Source organism: Camelina sativa, chromosome 18 (genome assembly GCF_030686135.1).
Source record: "Camelina sativa cultivar CO46 ecotype springtype chromosome 18, ASM3068613v1".
NCBI classification, from domain to species: Eukaryota; Viridiplantae; Streptophyta; class Magnoliopsida; order Brassicales; family Brassicaceae; genus Camelina; species Camelina sativa.
Genome location: NC_141897.1, coordinates 12,868,797 through 12,890,391, shown reverse-complemented (window position 1 = coordinate 12,890,391; position 21,595 = coordinate 12,868,797). Strand labels below are relative to the sequence as shown.

Genomic DNA, 21,595 nt, shown 5'->3' with positions numbered 1-21,595 from the left:
CATGTACTTCTCCGTTGACATTCATAGCATCCCAAATTCAAACAAAAATCCACTACTTCCTCCATTAAGCCTTCATCGGTGGGTCTCATCAATTTGATCAATGTCAAGAACCTTCTAGACTCATTCCCGTACTATACCATAACAAGCAAGATATATCTTTTTACAACATGTGGTATTCTTCATCTCCCCCATACTTATTCTATTCTTATCCTCCTTTGAGCTTTGCTTTGCTGTTTATTTTTATCATATCTTTTTTTTTTTTCTGATTCAAAGGTGTAGGCGAATAATGGGGTCATCGGTAATTTACCTACCCCTCGCTTCCAAGCTTTGTGTGATCATTTGACTCAAGAGTAGAATAATGAGGTCACATGTAATTTACCTACCTCTCTAAACTGATCAAAATCATCTCATCTTTTATTCTCTCATTTTTTTTTTCTAAACAAAGCTCTCAGGAATAATCTCTCCAACTTAAATAAGGGAGAGGAGTACCATTTTCTTTTGAAAATCTTACTTGTCAGGAGTTAAGCTCTATTAACATCAATCTCCTTGATGAGTTAAAAAGAAAAGTACAGAAATTACCTCAAGCTTTGATGGATTCAGTTGGAAATTTAGATGTCTCTGGTTTACTGGTCAGCCATTGGATTTTTCATTAGTCGTATTAGTGGATTCAATCTGCAGCATTAATCAACCAAGGCAATACACTAAAGAGATAAATCATAGTTCCCAACAAATATTGAGAAAATTTTGACTCAATAAAAACAAAAATCGGCTTTGACACACTAAAAACAAGAACTATGTTAGTAGTTAGTATTAACCTCCCCCGGACTTAAACGACACCGTCCCTAGTGTTTTCAAGTAAGAGTAAAGCAAAAAGAAACAAAAACGTATTGAAAATTGTAATGAATACACGAACTGTTTTCGGGTTACCATGGGGCGTCAACCGATACCATTTTAGTGTCGACCGAGACTCATCACGAATGGTGTTTTTGGCCGTAACTCCTTGTTAGTTGCAGATAGTTGTGTTGATTGATCAATCCTTGGATGATTATTCTGTTAAGAGACACTCAAACACAAGTTAAAAGCAACATGATAGATAGATAGTTCATGATTTCAAACAAAAACTGACTCAATACAAAAAGAAAAATGTCTCAAAAAGAAAAGAAAAATCTAGAAGTGGGTTGCCTCCCACTAAGCGCTTGTTTTCAGTCATTAGCTGGATTGCGTTGAAGCTCAGGCATAAGGTGGATCAGAACGTGGCAGTGAATGCTTCTGAGAGAATGTCCTCTTCATCCAAGGTGGTGTAAAAGCTTTAGGTGCATGAGGTCTGCAAGGATGTAAGGAAACGGACCTGGGTGGGATTTTGGGATGGGTTTGCTTCTTTTATGTCCTGCAAAATCATCAACAGAAGAAACAAGCGCTCTACGATAATCACGTGGCTTAGTTAACTGCAAAACAGTTCTTGTACCTTTAAAAGTCTTATTGATGATTTGAGGAGGATTAGGTGCAGAAGATGTGTACATTGGCCTTACTTGCGGGTTCTGGAGTGTGGAGAGGTGATTTTTCTGTGTGGGAACAGGTTTCTGACTTGAAGCACAGAGAATGTCCTGCGAGCTCTCAGTTCTGGTCAAGTGCGGGCTCAGTCGTGGAGGGGTGTCGATCGATGCTGCAGCGGTGTCGATCGACACGGAGCCTAATGCTCGAATATCAGAAACTTCTTCAAAAGAAAAAGTTTGTCCATCAATAGTAGGAGCTCTCCTCAGCTTATCCATCTCAAAGTTCAGACTCAAACCTTCCACATTCAGTGTTATGTGTCCCTTCTGCACATCTATGATTGCACCAGCTGTTGCCAAGAAAGATCTTCCAAAGATGAGAGGATCATTAGGCTCTTTATCATACTCCAACACCACAAATTCAGTGGGAATCATGAAGTTTCCAACCTTAATTGGAATATCCTCAAAAACACCTTCAGGAATTCTTCGGGATCGATCAGCTAAGATAAGAGATATCTAAGTTGGCTTAAAATCTGTCATCCCAAGTCTTAGAGCAACAGAATGTGGCATCAAATTGATGCTAGATCCAAGATCGCAAAGTGACTGAGCAAACCTTCCTGTGGAGATAGAACAATCTAACACAAAACTTCCAGAATCTGGTAGCTTCTTTGCAATCCTACTCTGGATCATTGCACTCAATTTCTCAGAGACAACTACCTCTTGCTTCTTCTCTTTCTTCCTCTGTGGAGGCTGGTTCAAAAGAATCGCACTGACATCCTTGGTAAGCAGTGCGCCTTCCTCAGGGCTCAAACCATTGGATACCATCCTCTTCACATACCGCTTAAGTGGTGGTGAAAGCCTTACTGCATCAATTAAAGGTTTCTCAATCATTACCTTATCCATCATTGCATTGCACCTAGCTTCCTCAAGCTCCTGTTTGGACCTTATTGGCTTAGGAAAAGGAATATTCGCTTGGTACACCCTTTCAGCAGCTAGAACCTGAGATTTTGCAGTTTCGGGTTCTGTTTGAGAGGGGTAGCCTGAAGAGTTCCCACTGGAAGGCTTGTTACTTTGTTGATTACCGAATCTCTGACCTTGATACCCAGCTCCATACACATAGTTGACATTCTCCTCTATATTCTCTGGCTCTGGCTCAAATGTCTCAACTTCAGCAGCAAAGTGAACTGATTTCTTACCCACAAGAAGATTATGCACTGAATCTAGCTTAGAATTGACTGAAGCTAGCTGGTTTGAATCAAATCCTCCATGTAATCTCTTTCTTTCAGCATCAGCTCTCTTAGTACTATTGCTGGAGGCCAAATTCTCAATCAAGGCTTCAACATCTTCAGGATATCTTGTCTTGAAGTTCCCATGGCTTGCAGCATCCAAAGCTAACTGATACTCCCAGTCACATCCTCTGAAGAAGATACTCAGCAGTTGCACTCTTGAAAATCCATGGTGTGGACAGTCCCTTTGATAAGCCTTGAATCTTACCCAAGCTATCTTGAAAGCTTCATCTGGTCTTTACTTGAAGGAGGACAGCTTGAATCTTAGCTCATCTGACATGGCATCATCATAAAAGTAATTGAGGAAAGCCACCTTTACTTGTTGCCAAGAGGTCAAAGATCTGGCTGGCAACTGTTTCAAACATTGGGATGCTTCTCCTGCAAGTGAGTATGGGAAGAGCTTGCAGTAGATGTAGTCTTCAGTTACTCCATTGGCCTTGATACTAGTCGCCAGGTCTTCAAAGTGCTCAATATGGTCCAGAGCCTTCTCATTTGGCAGGTTAGAGAAGGGTCTTTATCCAACTAGCTGGAAGTATGCAGGCTTTAGCTCAAAGTCATTCCTTGGGAATGGGGGTGGAACAATTGCAGAGCGGTTTTCATACATCAAATCAGCTCTGTTGAAGTCTGCAATAGTCCTGATCAGATCCCAGTTTTGATTCTTTCTTCGAACCGGGTTGTGAACGTGGTCGGCAGCTCCATGTCCGTCTGCTGGAAGGGGGTGTTGACCGACACCCATGTGGTGTAGATCGACACCATCAGCCTGCTCGTCGCCAATAGCTTCAGCAATCACATTGCCTTCTGCATCAATCTTTTGGCCCTGATCATTGCGCAAGTGGCCCTCTTGATCTCTCAAAGCACCATACTCATCACGAATCAAAATGACTGTGTTAACCATCTTCAAGGTTTTGGCTGTTTTTCTGTTCTCACGCTCAAGTTTTCCCAACTCTTGGTTTGAAAGCTTCACAGTAGGATCAGTCTTGTTGCTCCTTGTGTGAGGTCTAGGAGGCATGCACCTGAAACACCAAAAAGAGGAAAAACAAAAACGTGTAAGTAGAAAAAAAAAAAAAAATTTAGACGAAATTAAAAACTCAAATCTAATGGTAGATCAAAGAGTCCCCGGCAACGGCGCCAAAATTTGATATGCTCAAATTAAACCCTGAGCTACTCTCTCAAATTAAGAGGTCACTGTAATACTTAGGGGTCAAATTCCATAAGGACTATAGATTACACAATAAATTATAGAGTTTTATGATTATGCTAAACAAGTTGATTTAAATAAAGAAAAGCAATGCAAAATATTAAATAAAACTGTTGTAAATTCAGAAGATCAAAAAGCTAGATCCAGGGAATTTCTTAGGAAATTACAAAATATTAAATCAATAATTAAATAGGATTCAAGCAATTTAAAACTCTAAACTCTTCTGTAAAATAAATCAGTTCTCACTGCAAATATTATCTAAATTTTAAACCAGAAAATCCAAATCTCTTTGTAAAATTCTAGGTTAAAAATCAGCTTTAAAAACAAGTTTAGATTGTTCACAAAATTACTAAATCAAATCTCTTTGCAAGAAGTAATTTTGTTCATCAAAAGGTTTTATCAGGAAAATCAATGATATTCTCATATCAATCAATAATCCTAAGATCTAAATCCAGATGGCTATTCAAAGATCTAGCATTAAGAACAACCTATGATGAAGATCTAGAAAGATAAAGAATCCTAAATAAACAGATCTAATAATTCATAAATCCCTGTGAAAAACCCTGAACCTAACAAGCAAACTACTCAGACATATTCAATGAAGAACAAAACATAATTCTGAATAATAAGCAATTGAAATTAAAAGAGTAAAGAGGGAGTTCGAGAATTCTTCTCTCAAAGCAGTTCAGATCTCTCTCCCAAAAGCTCTCAAAATCTCACAGGATTGCAGAAAAATAAAACTTGCTTGAATAAAACTTAGGGGTTTTCTAAAACCCAAAAACAATATATATATATGTCCTAAAACACGTCAGGGACCAATGCTGCAAATATGGAAAACTTCGGGCAACTTTGTAAAACTTCCAATTTTGAAGTCTTGTGTCGGATCAGCTTGGTGTCGACCGATGCTCCTTGGGTGTCGATCGATGCTCTCACTCTGATCCGACTCCAAGTTGATTTCTTCGGTTAAATGCTCCAAAATGATCCAAATTGCTCCATTACGCTCCATCCGTGCCAAAATCCTAGATAACTTGTAAAGACTCAAAGACAACCTAGAAACAAATGAAAAGACTCAAAAAGCACACTTATATCATGGTTAAAAACCGTAAAAACCATGATATATCATCACAACTTCTAATATGTACCTGTTAATAACATCACAACCAAAAACAAAAAACAACCTTTAAACTGAGAGAAAAACACTGATTAAGATGTGATGACTTTTAAGTCCAAGATCTTTTGTTTCGTACCCATCAGCACGGCCACAAAGTGAAACACACTACAGAACTGAATAAAAAAGACAAATCCACAAACCAAATCAGACAATAAGAATTGCTCGCATCTAATCCACAAAGACAAATCAGACAACCAAATTCCCAATTCGACCCAATTTCTACAGGTTTTAAATCACTGAGAAACACCTAATCTCGGATCCAAATCAATTATCGAACAACCACCAAAAAAATCCAAATATAGAAATCGATGACTACAAGGATTGGACTGATTTTTTAAGCAAAAAAAAAAAAAAAGAGGACGAAAGATTTACCAGTTCTTGACCTTTGACCTGACAAACTTCGCCGAACCAAACTCGAATACAAGAGAGAAGCTTCCAATTTCTCTAAGATTTCTTCTTCTGATTGATTCTCCTCGATCTGTTTTTCTTTGTTTCGGTATCAGAGATAACGAGAGAGAAAGAGCAGGAAAAGAAACTAAAGAAATTAACGCGCAAAACATTTTTTTCAACACACAAATATGTATTTAATTATATTTATTAATTGTTTAAATATAATTTTGTAACATCAGTTTTTAATTGATGTAAATTGTAAATCGTTTTAAAAGTGATTTTATCCACAAAAAAACACATCAATTATCTAAGTGATATAAAAATAAATTTTATATCAATTTTAAAAAAGTGATACAAACTAGTTGAAACTGAATCAATTATAAATAACTGATGTAAAATTAGATAATTATAACATCAAATGATCTAATTGATGCTAATCACTTTTATTTGCTTCACTTGAAAATAAGTAATTTAAATTTACTTCATTCTATTTTGTGATACAAAATAAATGATACAACACACCTGATTTTTTGTAGTGTAAGAAGACTTCGTCCGGCAGTCATAACTAAAAAGTCAAGAATTTGGTCAATTGCAAAAATAGACCCTAGTAGACTGCAAACGAAGTATTCGACAGAAAGATTATAATGCAGTCTGAACCATATTTTTTTGTTTTCAAATGAAATTAAGGAGATTGAAATTTCAGTCTACGGGCGCGAAACTCGATAAAAATTTAATTGCAAAATTGACCGCGTAGTAGACTTTACATGATATTATGACGGTTAGACTAACAAATGAAGTTTAATTTCGCTAAAAATCAAGGAAAATCACGAAATCTACCAGAAAATAACATTATCGGTTGTTGTTTCGCAATATCAAGCACCGAGGACGTCGTCTTTAGTCACCACGGAAGAAACCCAGCACCAATTTAATCACTATCCAAGAATCATGAGATATAACAAGATGAATGCACTTGCAAATTTTCTTGGATTAAAATGGAGAGGAGATGAAGAAAATGAAGTTCTCATAGCATTGGGTGTTATTTAAGCTTACAAATTCAGGTTATTGAAGCTTTAAGAGCTTCAAATATGGTTGTTCATGGTTGTTGGAAAATTGATGGCGATGGCTCAACCGTAAATAAAAGAAGAAGATGAGGATATGGATGTAATAAATATTTTCGCAAGAAATTCAAATAAATCAGAATTAATGGCATTTTTGTGAATACAATTAACACATAAGGATTTAATTGGGAGAAAGTGGCAAATGTTGTAGAGAGAAAAAAAAGGTGGTTTATTTTGCAATTGACTCAAGTCAGGGGTCTAATTTTGCAAGTTTCCCATTATTTTTTTTACATGAAACTGTATCATTTTATATAAATCATAGTGCATACACAAGTGAAGAGTTTAAGATAATAACCTAATAAAGTAGTTGCTATTTTTTTATATATATAGAAAATGTATTAGTCTAATAATATATTGTTAGACTCACTTAATTATATATACATGAGACATTGCAAACCTACTATTTATTATTTTGATTTTTTCTTAATTGAAACATCTTACAATATTTAAGCTGTCACCATAAATGAATAAAAATAATGCATAACTAACACGACAAAAAATATTTTATTAAACATATGTATCACAATAATTTTGAAATCATAAGTTATATGCTACAACTACAAAATTATATGGCATGTAAGTTAAAATATGAGTTCATCAGTTAATTGCATCAAATATATTAGCGTCAAAAGAAAAATTGATTTTTTTTAGTTTATTTAACTCATACTACATAGTTTTTAAATGTTGACGTGCACCGAAAAAAATGAAATAACAACAACATGTTAATTTGTGTTATTCAAAAAAAAATATATAATTGCGCTTATGTAACAACCCGCATGGGCTAACACCTAGTTCACATAAACAATGTTTAACCTAAAACTCGATTTAAAGTGTTCACATAAAACAGTTGACCTATACCCTAAGTGTGTGACAATGGAATGAATAAAGGTTGCAACATATAGGTTTGTGTTCATACTTCATATAAACAATATGTAACAACATATGGGTTCCAACATATAGGTTTGTGTTCATACTTCATATAAACAATATGTAACAACATATGGGTTCCAAATAAAGATTTAAATCTTAGGCTTTAATCCTTATAACCACATCTACTCAAATGAAGGTTAGACTATGGACATTTGAGAAAGAAAAAGAATACTAACACAGAAATCTAATTTTCAAAGGAGAGGAAGAATCATAATCCTTAATTCCTTATCGCCAAAAATCGATCGGGCTTTATAAATCTTAAAATCATGATGATCTTACTAACATTTGACATGGAATAGTAATATAGAAATCAACCTTTCCCAAAAGATAGCGCAATCTAACTCATTAAAATTCTCATATACAAGGAATGATATTGAAACATGATAGTTATTGAGGCGAGAACTGGCTCGAGTACGTACATGGCATCTTCTTGGCACTAGGTAAAAGATCAAATTTGGGATCGTTTTCTGATGTGAAAATGTCTCTTTTGGACCTTCCAAATTTTTTTTTTTGCTAAACCAAAGATATTTTTTTAACCCTTTATTTTAACATTCAACTTGGAGTCTTTCTTGCCGACTTGTAGCACTAATACAGTTCAGCCAATGCTAACATAAACTCTAAAATTAAAAGTCAAATCATATACGATAAGTCGATAATACGAACCGTTCCAACAAATTAATTTTCTAACATTTTCATAACAAATTATATAAAAAAGAAAACAAAAAAAAACAAAATCTGGTGGTGGTGGACAACAAATACTCCCTCCAAACAAACAAACAAAACTGAAGAAAGAAGAAGAAGAAGAAGAAGTTGTAAACATGTGGTGTACCATTTTTTTATCATTATTATTTATTAACACCCAAAAATCTTAAGCAAACCGTCGAACGAAACGCCGTCGTTTAAATCACCGCCGGCTAATCGAATCATAGCTTTGATATCGTCGTCTGTAACAGCCAAACCAGCGGAATCCATATAACTCTTGAGATCTCCGTAACTCAACCTCCCATCTCCGTCTTTATCCATCACCGTAAACATATCTTTCATCAATCCGTCATCAGATCTATACAACGGCGCCGTTGCTTCTTCTAAAACTCTCTCGAACTCGTCGAACTCGACGAATCCGTCTTTGTTCGCGTCCGCCACTGATATCATCGTCCCGATCATCGTCTCGTCGGAGGAAGATCTCGAGATTCCGGCGTAGAATGCTCGGAGATCTTCGCTGCTGATTTTACCGTCTCGATCTGCGTCGATGATTTCGAAAGCTGGTCGGAAATCTGAATTTTTTGCGGCGGTGGTGGTGGTGGTGGTTATCGGAATCGCGATTCTACCGGAAGGACACATCTCTGTTTCTCTTCTGAGTTTTTTTTTTTTTTTTTTTTGAAATTTTGAAAAAGTGGCGTTTGGGATTGTGAAGGAAGAAGCTATAGAGAGACGTGTGGGAGCGTAGGGTTTATATAAGGGGATGAGATGAGAAGAGGCTCCAAAAAAGTCAAATGTTTGACTGTGTATCTCTCTCTAAAGCTTCCTTTGAAAGGTTGGTTACTTTATTTTTATTTATTTATGTTTCTCCCAATTCTTTTGGTTATTATTTATATAATAATAATGGTATTGTATTTTATACTCTTTTTGTTCTTACAAAATAAAAGCATTTAATGCTTGATTATAAATATACTATTTTCTTGACATTCTTTTTTTTTTTGTCATGAAGTTGTTAATATTACCAAAGTGAAATCTTGTGAAATATAAATATATGCAGGCGATGAAAAATATATCTTCTGGATCTAAAGCTGAAAGAAGAAAAAGATATCTCAGAGTCTAAACATTGACACTTTATATTTGCTCATTAAAACTATTTAGTTAGTAGTTTTTATTTTATAGATAAAAAAAAAACTAACAAAAACTTATTCTATCTAGTGTCATTTTTTAACTTCAATTTTTTGTTTTAAAATAATATTTTATAAATAGGAAAATATTATTTTGCACCAGTCTATCCTAAATATTTAGTGTCATTTTTAACTTCATAGAAATTAAAAATAATAAAAAAATAATTGGAAACTTAGAAAAAAATAAAATTAATTACTAAAAATTGCATAAAAATTCATTTTTATAGACAAAGAAAACTAACAAAAACTTATTCTATTTAGTGTCATTTTTAACTTCAATTTTTTGGTTTAAAATAATATTTTATAAATAGGAAAATATTTTGTACACCTGTTTATCTTAAATATTAACATTTTTTTTTTGACAACAAAGTAAATATTAATATTTGTTAAGAAGAAAACAAGAAAAAACGAGTTTTTTAAATAAATAAAATAATTATAGTCGGTTACGAATAAAAAAATAAACATTAACGAAAGTGAAATATCATTGGATATTTTTGGATTCGGAAGTACGTAGTGGATGACATCATCGAAGTAGTGACTGGTGTGTGAGGGGTATCTGATTCATAGAGAAACTTGATTTTGTCTTTTCATGTTAGAATCAACCGCAAAGGTCTTTGCGACAGCAATATGATCCTCAATTTTATATTGGACCCCAACTATTTTTAGTCTTCTAGTAACAAAGTATGTTCGCTTTCATCACTGAGAATCTTTTTTTTCTTCATGTGGGGGAATCATTTATTATACTTTGTGTGGATGGAGATCAAATACTGCACAGTTTGCTTCATTATTTTGTGTTAGTTCACGTGTCTAATATCAGTGGTGTACGTACGTTTACCACACGTACGATTATTTGTTTTATTTGTAAAGGTCAAAAGTTTGAATATATAGCTAGCTAGCTACTTGTTGGGTAAGTAATAAGTGAGTATCCACCAAGCTCAATAAAGGGACAAGTCGTCGATACAAAATCTGATTTGTTCGGGTCGGATTGTTCGGGTTTTTTTTAATTCTGGCTTTTAAAAATTTCACCGAATTAAATTCAAATTGTAATTCGGTTCGGTTCGAACGATACCCGGGTTAATCGGGTCGGTTACCTGAATAAATTTTGCATCCGAAAACAATATCTAATTCGGTTTATTTAACCCGAATTAGAAATTTTCTGAAGTAAACACAAAATCACAACCTGCTAAGTTCATGTACTAGTAACTTAAAGTTGTGCTAATGAGTTTATAGACTTTAAGCTACTAGTACAAACTATTACAAACCATTACAGACCATTAAAGAAGTTGCTAAGCTAGCATTTTATCTTGTTTAAGCTAGCATCACATCAAAAAATCAATCCATCAACAAAAGCATGCTACTTCACATCAAAAAGTAGTCAAAAGAGCAGCTTCAAGTCAGTACTATGCATTCCATTGTTAACGCTGCATTCCGCATCAAAAAAGACAAAATACGCAGCTTCCTACCTGTGAAAACATAATAAAAACAATGTTAATCAACAACAAAAACAAAACTTATATGAACATTTGGACAGAACCACAATCATACCTGTCATACTATGAAGAATCATTGAATAGCTTCCGTTGGAATCCGAGAATCTACACAAGAAAAACAGATGCAAGAAATTAATAAACTTATAGATATCAAAAGATTTAAAAGGATAACTAAACCAAGAACTTAAACTTACCAAGAGACTCAAAGAATTCAACTTCCTCCAACATCTGGGCCAAGTTTGCTACGGCTGCTTCTCCTTTATACGAACCCTTTAACCATTGTTGGGTGCACAAATAGACCCTCCCACTTGTACTAAAAGATGATTCTGAAGCAACCGATGAGGCTTGAATTGCTAGAACATCTCTTGCCATTTCTGACAAGACTGGATACTTTGGGCTATTACGTCTCCACCAACTGAGAACATCATAAGGCATCCCCAACTTATTCTCTACTCTCTGCTCAGGTTTCTCTGCTAGATACTGTTGTAACTCATTGTAGTTATCTACAGAAGTCTTCAACCCAACCACCTTGTGGAATATTGCAAGTATCCCCTCACAATCTTCATCATCTGATAACTCATAGACGGTAGACTTTGGCTGAGAATCTGGGGTGTCTTTGATGGCTTCTAACTGAAACTTTAGAATTGAGTTGCCTAGACTCTATTGTCTCCTTACCATACAACTGGTCAAAGCAGAGAGAAGCAAACTTCATCTTGTTTCGAAGGTCAAAGACACTGGCCACAATCACTAGTGGATTCATGTTTCCCAATCCATCCCAATACTTCTCAAACTTATCCCTCATAACATGAGCTTGCTTTCTGATCTCTTCATCGGGACTGGTACACTTACTCATCAAGTTCCTCTTAATGTCGACAATCTCATTGTAACAGACAGTGGAACTAACTGAATTAGAAGTAGAGAATATCAAAGTGCACTTATAAAAGATTTTCAGAAACTTGACCAACCTTGCAATTTCCTCCCAAGTAGAATTAGTCGGTGGTCCAACACGTTTAGCCTTTGTTTTCTCATCCTCTTCCTCAAAATAATCACAGTACAACTTGTCCTCAGCTTCCATCTTCTCAAAAGTCTTCCTCAACTTCAAAGCAAAACTCAACATCAGATACGTTGAGTTCCAGCGTGTGCAAACGTCGAGAGGCAAACTCCCTCTACACAATTTCCCTGTGTCACACCGCAATGCGAAAGACTTCAACCTAGTGAATGATGACCGAACATACTTCACAGCATTCCTAACAGCAACAACATGATGATTTACCTTCTTCAAACCATCTCCGACAACTAGATTGAGGATATGTGCACAGCAACGCATATGTAGGTAATCACCATCCCTAACTAATGCTTCCTCTCCTCTCAGCCTTAACTGAACCTTAAAAGCATCCATCGCCTTGTCATTGTTCTTCGCATTATCGACTGTCACAGTGAAGACCTTCTGAATTCCCCAATCATCTAAGCAATCCATCAACTGTCCAGCAATGGTGTCTCCTTTGTGATCAGTGATGACCTTAAAGCTCAGAATTCTCTTCTGCAATTCCCATTCACTATTAATCCAGTGAGCGGTGATCACCATGTAGCTGTATGATGTGGTAGGACACGTCCATATATTCGTAGTGAGAGAAACCCTTTGTTTCTCTACACTAAACATGTTCTTCAGAGCTGCCTTCTCTTGCATATACATCGCCACAATGTCTTTAGTACTAGTCCTTCTAGAGAATGTGTTGTACAACGGCAACACATTGAAGCATAACCGCTTCCATCCCTCTGACTCGACAAATGAGAGTGGCAACTCATTCACTACTAACATCTCATTAACTGATCTTCTAAACAGCATCGAGTCATACTTAATGACCTTCAGATTCCCATTGTTATCACCAGTGATAACCTTCTGCTTTTCCTTTTCTACCCAATCCTTGTACTGCTTGCATCTATTCATGTGATCAATCATCGGGCTAGTCCCTACTGCCTTAATATCACAAGCTATCTCTGCTGCACAATACTTACAATAGCTCTTAGCATTCTCTCCTTCCCTTTGCAGAAAATGTTCCCAAACCGGAGCTCTTTTAGCATACTTTTTTCTTGGTTTCGGTGGCTTATCAGTACCAGATGCAGGTCTTGGACGCTCCTTTCCAGATGCAACATTCGCTGCAACATCCGCAGTTGCATCTTGTTGTCCGGCTTGAACTGTAGGCTCCTCGTTGTTCTCGTCAGTCATCTACAAATGATTTTTCAGCTCTCATTAGCTCATAATAACAATTAACAATACAAGTTGCAGATACTGAAACAAGATATAAACAAAGTAAATAGAACATAAACCCTAAATCACATAATCAGATAATAACAAAACGGAGATAGACTAATTGACTACGAAGAACAACGACATAAGTTAAGCCCTAAATTTCCAAATGAAATTGAAACCGAAACCCTAAATTTTTTGAATTCAAAAATTTAGGATTTTGGTTTCAATTTGAATTTCCTAATCGGTTGCTAAATAATCAGAACTATACTAATTGACTATGAAGACAACAAAAGAAGATAAACCCTAAATTTCGGAAAGAAATTGGAACTCAAACCCTAAATTTTTTTATTCTAAAATTTTAGGGTTTCAATACTAACGAATCATAATCGTCAAATTGACAACAAAAAATAACTAAAGAACACAATAAATTGAAAACAAAGAAGAACGAAAGAACTAACTGTTTCAAATTCGAAGAATCTAGGTTGTAGCTCGCAAAATCTGAGAAGAACTGAAGAAGTATCCGTAGAGTCTCTAGAAGTAGAAGAAGATATGAGTTGATGATGGAGAAAAAACGAGATTAGATCGGAGAACAAGGATGAACTGATGTTCTTCTCTCTCGCTTTCAAAATAGCATCATGCGGACTGCAGCGTCGAAGAAAGAAAGAAATAAGAAATTAGGGTTAATGCTCACCGGTTTTAATTATATACTTATGCGGTTTTTTAATAACCCGATCGGTCCGATTATCGATCCGAATTAAACCGAAATCCGATTATCCCAATTAATTATGCCGAATGATTATTCAACTGCTCTTCAGTTTGTCCCGATAACCAAAATTTTCGGGTTATCCGGTTCGGTTTGTCCGGTTATCACGCCCAAAGTGACAAAATCATATAAATTTATGATTTTTTTTATTTTCTGCTAGTCGTCACACTATTTTTTCTAACTTCAACTACGCATAAGTCGCATACTATACAAAATGTATGAATATTATTTAAATCATTTCTTGTTCTTTTCTTACCGGACGTTACATAGATGTGTTGACGCCTCCTCGGATTAAAGAAATCAAAATCCATTCTCCACCCTGAACAAAAGCCATTTACGACATTACAGTAGATATACATGTCTTGTAACCTGTTTGGATTTTGGGGTATTGTGTAATTGCTTCATCCTAGTTTATCTTGTAAATTGAGTTACGTGTTTTAAAGAAAGTAAACAGAGACTTTTCCAAACGCACACAAACAATAACAAGGCATGATCCAATAAAAAGTTACAATATTTACTCAAAATCAGTGGTACAAATCTTGATTCTCTCTCGTAATTTCACCTGTACAGACTATTCTTAAAAAAATTGGGTCTGTCTCAGGCATAATGTTTTTCACGTATATAAATAACCTCTCTAGCTCGCCTCGCAAGCACATGACGTTATCAGAATCAATTCCATACAAAAGAATGGCTTTTTTAATGAGAGAGAGAATATTGTGGCATATACCAAAACTCTTTCTTTTTGGTGCTTCATCCTCGTTGCGCTTCAATACAAAACACAAAAACACCTTTTCTGCTTTGCTTCTGTAACTCTCAGCTTCGTCAAACGCAATATGCATAATCAGATTCTGCTCTGTCCATTTCAATGGTTTTTATTTTCCCTTGAGGGTAGAGTTGTCTATTGATGCAGCACGAGCCGCCTGGAACTGTATAGTGTACTTTCTTTGAAGCTCTCTTAGTTTCTCCATAATTTCTTGGAACGATGGTCTGTGCTGCGGTTCACTGCAAAAAATTATCTTACTCGCATTAGCTGAGCTGCTACTTCATCAACTGCAAAAACACATCAATCAAACATAGCTGTGAAAGGGACCAAACATTACCTATGCCAGCAGCTTTCCATTAAAGATATCCACTTAGGATCAACGTTTTTCGGGACTTCCAGCCTCTGGTTCATGAAGCCAACAGCTCCAATCACCTGCAAGTATCCTAAATAGACTTCTCTTCATATTTGGTTCAATATTAGGAACTAAGAGGAGACATAATTTGCAAACTTTCTTAATTGGAAGCGATGTTTTGCGATGGACACAAGAGGGCTCTCTAATTCATACAAATTTACCCGTTCAATTTGACCAAAAAAATTAAGATCATCAACTCACTGGACTTGCAGTCATACAAAATTTACCCTTTCAATTTGACCAAAAAAGATCAACTTACTCGACTTGCAGTCATAGGAAGTATTCACTACATTGTTTCTACATTGATATTACAATACCAAAATGAGTAGTCTGCTTTCCTAATATTCTTTACTGACTACAGCTTATTGATGGGGTTGATGGAAACTTGTAGATGCATTTTAACAGCGACCATATAGCTGCAGTGTTTGTAACATTGACATAACATAACCAAAGTTTCGATTTCTCTAGTCAAATTTAAATTTGGGGACAATGCTTGAACATTTTTACCTAAATACGAAAATCATACCTGCATAGCATTTAGATTTTCCCACGGGATCTTCTCAGTCACCAGCTCCCATAGTATTACTCCAAAGCTGTAAACGTCAGACCTGTAATTTAAAGAGTAGGAGGAACATTTTCGGAGACAAAGGCTATAACATAAAATTAGGAAAGGAAGTTAAGCCAAGCAGCGAATGGGAATATACTTTTCATCAGCAGCCTCATTTCGAAGAACTTCTGGTGCCATCCATTGAGGCTGCAACACAGGTAACAACCAATGGAATTTCATCCTAGGAAAAATTGACATCATAAAATAGAGGAATCAATCCGGTAAGAGCTATGTTAAGTACCGTTCCCCTTCCCGTTTTTGTAGTGAGGTACGTCTCATGCTTAATACGCGACAGACCAAAGTCAGCAACCTGTTAGAGATGACACGGTAAGTCAACTATGACAAGCAGAGCCTTTTTTTGGTCAATATTAATTTCTAATTCTGCAATTAAGATCCAAGCCTCTTTCTACTGGTATATCTACAACGAATCATTATCTAAAGCTTCTTTTGCTGTTTGAAATATCTTATCTGATTTTTCATTTTGCTTTAAAGTCTGACAAGTAAAATGTCAATGTCTATCTATTTTTCTCATACAACTTCTCAGTTCTGACACAACAGAATAACTCGACCTAATAACTTTATTTTGTTGTGCCTAAACTAATATATTCAACCCATGTCACAAACAGAAGGGAATAAATCAAATTTCATTGGAGACATTCATATCTAATTCATCCAATGAAATCGTTTCACCTGGCGAAATCTGATGAAGGTGGTATTTTGTAAGGACTATAGTAATTATCTTGTTTTTAGCTCTATTGAGATTATCAAAGGCATGGCGAAAAGCTAGTGTTTGTCCGGTCTAAAGGGAAAATTTATGACTTTGAAAATGAAAACAATACCTTCACAGTCCAGTTTCGATCGACCAGTAAATTTGATGACTTTAGATCTCGGTGAATGATCGGTGGAGCACAATGGTGAAGATAATTCATGCCACGAGCCTGTGGGAAGACGTATGTAAGGAAAATGTGTAACATATTGTAAAAGAGATACAGTAACTGAACTAACGAATCCAAAGAACAATGTGCAAGAAAGATGCAAGAACCAGATTAGAACAGCTTTTACTTAGAAAACAGTGGGTGGTATGCAGTCCCACAACTGGAAAATAACGTGTGTGACTAATACTCACAATATCTGAGGCCATATGGATACGACGCCTCCAATCCAGTTTTGACGTGTTCCTCTGCAGCAAAGGGAAGAGACTTCCACTGCATATGTTATATGATAGGGTGAGTCAGACTTTTGGTCCCGAAGTACAAAAGCACAAAAAGAATTTAATATTAGCCAAAGAGGTGAGACCGAACCGTGGAAGGAACTCTGTCACTATACAGAGACGCTGAGGAGATGTCACGGCTCCCATAAATAACAAGACATTCGGATGCCTAAGTCTTTTCATCAATGATACCTTCAAAATAAACAAGTCCAGCATATGTACAGGTGTCACTAAAAACCAAATAAAAATATCAGTTGTCTGTTACCAATCGTAGAGAATAGAAAACATAATACCTCTTGTCTAAAAGATGTTATGATTTCTTCTGAATATTCTTGTTTGGAAAACACCTTTACAGCCACATCCTGCAGTGACAGTAGCAACTCTCAGTAAGAGCCTCTTTGTTCATGATTTTCTCATGGGGGCTTTAAGCATCGATGATGCATATTCTACAACATCAAGAAAAAGCAAGAACGTACAGATCCAAACCATAGACCATGATAGACAGTTCCACATGAACCTGTATGTATAAAAAGGAAAACTGTGTTACCATCTTAGCAGAACAGAGACATGAAAACCACATAAATCGTTAGATGTATTAACGCATGGATATGTTTTTTGTCATCTCTCGGAAAGGAGTACATCACCTTGCCCGATTTGTTCTCCAATTGTCAAATCCTCCCATAAGATTTCATAATCCAAGCAGTCACTATCCATATCGACCTTGTTCATAACACTACTGCTGGTACTTCCGCAGCTGCTAGTACTGCTAGTGCTGTTCACATTAACAGGGGAAGACCAATACCCCATAGGCTCATTACTTGAAGCTTTAATACTTTCACACGCCTGGCTTTCCGACTTAACACTGTGATTAGAGTTACTTTGATAAGCTTGTTCTTTTTGTTGCTCGTTCTGCACCCAAGGCCACACAGAATGACCACGCCTTCCTTCCAAACCTTCCCTTTCATTACCTTTCCATGGCCATGATAATCCTTTCTTTGACATCCACTCTTCAGCTTTTGAGGTCAGTGTTTTAGGGATAATAGAGTTTCCATCACTTTCATCACTGGAATCTCTGAAAGGCTTTGAAGAAGCCTTATCATCGCTGCGCAAAAATACACCAAAAGGAGATTGAATAAAATCACCCCTCGGTGTATTAGCACCACTTGTTGCTGCATCTTCCCTCCGCTCAAAGAAAGCAGAATCAAAGAAACCCTGATCGGACTGATGACTGTCCCCACTTCCACCCTCAAGGTGTGAAGCATTATTATCACCAGCTCGTATTTTCGACTTGACCTTGTTGCCCACCTTAGATGCCTGCAAGGTTTGACTACACTAGTCAAACGACAGTATACTAAAAGATGGAGAGTATATGCAACCCACAATAAGACTAACCAAATCTGATATCTTTGATGCTATAGCAACTTGTATAGGCTGTTGAGAATCAAGGCCGAGTTTCGATACAACAGCCTCTTTGGAGTCAAGACCAAGCTTAGATGCAACACTACTAGTCACTCGGCTAAAGCTCGTTTCCCCTTCTGGCCCCCTAGTCTTCACTGGAGGACCTCTCGGGTCTTGAAAGAGTGCCGAATCATTTGTGATACATATGATCCCAATAAGAGAACCATCATCATCATAGGAAGGAGACATGGTAGTCACGACCGAAAACCTCTCTCCTGCTTTGTTCTTGACAGGAAACTCGCCAGTCCAACTCTCTCCACTGCTGCAACGCCGCGTTATATTCTGTGCAACCGAAGCATCCTGAACATCAACAAGAATATCAATCGGATCTTTCCCAAGTGCTTCTGCAGCTGAGAAGCCATAGAGCCTTTCAGCCATTGAGTTCCTGGAATTTTGAATCTGAATATCAGTTGGGACATACATCAGCTACTAAAAATATACATTACACACATTACAAACAAAATCTACACGAATCAAATCCACAAATCCTAGTATCTGACTACTCCTTCATCGATCCAATGAAAAATTCAAAAAAAAAAAAAAAAAATGGATACAGCAAAATCTAACAAGTACTCACCAAAAGATAATATGGCCATTTAGATCGAAGACATGAACAGCTTGAGCCATAGACTGCAAAATATTCAAATACTGTTTATCGGTGAACTTGCCTGCCGATTGTCCCTCGCCGCCACCAGCTCCGGAAAGTTTCGCATGGCTCTCTTTTCGCAACGGAGAAGCGTGACGAAACGAAGCAGCACCGCTCTTTCTCCACATCGGAGTACCATCTCCACTGTGTCTCCTCACAGGGCGTTGCGGCGACGCTGAATGCGAACGCTGCTTCATCTCCGCCGATACTTTAAGCCTCGACATCTCACGTTTCAGATGCTCTTGGCTTTCTTCTAACTCTCGTATCTTCTTCAGAAGCTCCTCCGCCGGTGGAGTCGTCTTCTCCATTTGCGGAAATCAAAATCAAATCAAATCCAGTGCAGAGTATAAGAAGGGAGACAGAGATCAAATCTGAGTAGTTGGGAATCGGAGAAAGATGAATCACGGCGGAAATGGTGAGAAGAAGCTTTGAAGAAGAATGAAAGAAAGAAAACAAAACAAATTTCTTCTGGAGAGAGAGAGAGAGAGAGTCAAACAACAAATGAAGGAAAACTTCTTTGCTTATCTTTTCTTAAGTTTTTGATTCCTTTTTTTTTTTTTTTCTTGTTTTAGGTTTTCTCAGTTTTTTTAGTTTGTTTTAATTATTGTTGTGTTAACTTTCTAAACAGTGGTTTATTTTATTGTTTATAGTGGAGAGATTATGTAATTAAATAATCTAGATCTTTGTTTCTAAAAACAACAAAATAGTTAATCACTTCACCAAAACAAAAAAATGATTCAAATTTACATTTAGGCAGCTTTTGTTTGGATTAGTGGTTGATCAAATGTTTTTAGTTTTGAATTAAATTAAAATTTGGCTGCTTGCAAGTTTTTGTTGGTTTTTTCCTCTGAAAGACTAAAAAAAAAGAAAAAGTAAAGACTTGGAAAGAAAAAAAACAGATAAACATGGAAATAGATTGATTTGTCTTCAATGTTATTATAGGCAGCCTATATTTTGACCCTAAAAATATGACTTGGTTTTTTAAAATTAATAATTCGTAAAGGACAAAATTATAAATAAATATACTAGTATATGATAAAAAAAAATAACAAAAATCATAATTACGCTAAATTAGTTAAAAATCTCATAATTCATTTTAGTGTTATGATATTAATCTTAGAGGAGGTATCATTTAAATAGAAGACCCCACGCAATTAATGTTTGCATGCAACCCCATTCCATTAATTGCTCAAGCAACAACAAAATAAAAGTTATCTTTTTGGTAAGCTCAAATTTAAAGTCTCCCATTGGTTGTACTACTTTTTTTTTGTTCACTATGACCGTACAAAATCATCATCGATGTGAAACTTTTTTTTTGTCGTTCATGTTATTTCCTTTTTTTTTTTTCTGTCTATGAGTTATTTATTTTCCTTATAGCTTACTTTAATTTGTAATAAACACTTCCGTTTTAGAAACTTTAAATTTAGAGTACGCAGCTATTTTGTTAAACTAACGATAATCAAACATGTTTTCGTAAGAGGTCTTTCAAAACAAAAGTAGATACATGCATGCATTTACATATCACCCGGAAAACTAGTGAATTGTATACTCAAAAAAAATCTAAGATGTTTTTTAATTAACCCCAAAAAAACAAAAAATCTAGGACATTGATATATTTGTTTATTTTTTTAATTTTTTTGTATGATATATATTGTAGATATTTGAATTTTGTATCAGTGTACCCAACATATATATATATATATATCTGTTTTCTCATATATCTAATTACTACGAATATATGTTTCTAAGATTTAGCTTTGGCATGCATCTTAACGTCGTTCTCACTGCAATGAACATGCTTAAATTAATTCACACAATGAATACACCTCATCTATAATTTATTTTTTTTCTTTTTTGTGATTGCGTGCATTTGAGCTCTTATTGGCTCCAAATGTCAACTCTTTCCCACTCTCTCTTCTTTTTCTCTTTATTATTTTTTTGGTTATACATCAATTATATATGAGTATGGATAATCCGGTGACCATTCTTGTTACATGTGTTTAAGACTCGCAATAATGTCACTGTAAAATCTACACATAATATTCATTTATAACCAACACTTTTAAAAATCAAGTCACGGATACTTAGGACAGTTCGTCACCCATCCTAATCAAAAATTAATTTCAGTGGTGAGTGGTGCGGAAACAACTAGATCCCATTTAAGTATGTATTTGGGAGATTATTATAGAAATAGGCATTTGTTTAGCTAAATAAATATTTGAAATTAGGGACTTTTGTCCATATTTATTTATAAGAATATGTATTTTTTTGACAATTTTATCTTTCATTATCTGTATCTTCTTTCTTCCTTCTTCTCCGACCAATACCATCACAAAACACACTTTTCCACCATCAACAACCATCTATGAGAACCAACAAATTAAATGAATTTAATAAATTGTGTTAATATGTAAAAGAAACTAAATCCTAAAAGGATCATATCTAGAGAACTCTTGGGTTCCAATCATAAACACTAATTGAATTAAAATATCTAATTAATTCATTTTCAAATCTGAACAAAAACTAAAA

The 21,595-nt window shown here is 35.7% G+C and overlaps 2 protein-coding genes across 4 annotated transcripts; both read right to left on the bottom strand.

Annotated features, from left to right (window-relative positions):
- Nucleotides 1-8,223: 8,223 nt before the first annotated feature.
- LOC104760929 (calcium-binding protein CP1) lies at nucleotides 8,224-9,107 on the bottom strand. Its single transcript, XM_010483922.3, has one exon. It carries the CDS (start codon nucleotides 8,922-8,924, stop codon nucleotides 8,436-8,438), a length of 489 nt encoding a protein of 162 aa, XP_010482224.1. The 5' UTR covers nucleotides 8,925-9,107; the 3' UTR covers nucleotides 8,224-8,435.
- A 5,341-nt stretch (nucleotides 9,108-14,448) lies between these two features.
- LOC104760928 (uncharacterized) lies at nucleotides 14,449-20,172 on the bottom strand. Of its 3 annotated transcripts, XM_010483921.3 has the most exons (14): nucleotides 19,146-19,513; nucleotides 18,998-19,050; nucleotides 18,355-18,819; nucleotides 17,607-18,276; nucleotides 17,439-17,479; nucleotides 17,256-17,324; nucleotides 17,054-17,154; nucleotides 16,879-16,957; nucleotides 16,592-16,690; nucleotides 15,994-16,062; nucleotides 15,850-15,899; nucleotides 15,672-15,753; nucleotides 15,071-15,165; nucleotides 14,449-14,972 (listed from the first exon to the last, which is right to left on the bottom strand). In XM_010483921.3, the coding sequence occupies exons 1-14, from the start codon at nucleotides 19,372-19,374 to the stop codon at nucleotides 14,843-14,845; spliced, it is 2,232 nt and encodes a 743-aa protein (XP_010482223.2). In that variant the 5' UTR covers nucleotides 19,375-19,513; the 3' UTR covers nucleotides 14,449-14,842. The 3 variants fall into 3 exon arrangements, 2 of the variants coding, with proteins under 2 accessions (XP_010482223.2, XP_010482220.2); XR_015589381.1 differs by having other exon boundaries at nucleotides 15,071-15,176; nucleotides 18,355-18,805; nucleotides 18,998-19,680; XM_010483918.3 differs by having other exon boundaries at nucleotides 18,355-18,805; nucleotides 18,998-20,172.
- Between the last annotated feature and the right edge of the window lie 1,423 nt (nucleotides 20,173-21,595).

Bases quoted from the DNA above. Each gene is read 5' to 3' on its own strand.
- LOC104760928 (XM_010483918.3), bottom strand. From the start codon at position 19,374: ATGGAGAAGACGACTCCACCGGCGGAGGAGCTTCTGAAGAAGATACGA. The intron at 18,806-18,997 runs GTGAGTACTTGT...TCAAAATTCCAG, and splicing joins AATGGCCATATTATCTTTTG to GAACTCAATGGCTGAAAGGC. The intron at 17,325-17,438 runs GTACGTTCTTGC...CTGTCACTGCAG, and splicing joins ATGGTCTATGGTTTGGATCT to GATGTGGCTGTAAAGGTGTT.
- LOC104760929 (XM_010483922.3), bottom strand. From the start codon at position 8,924: ATGTGTCCTTCCGGTAGAATCGCGATTCCGATAACCACCACCACCACC.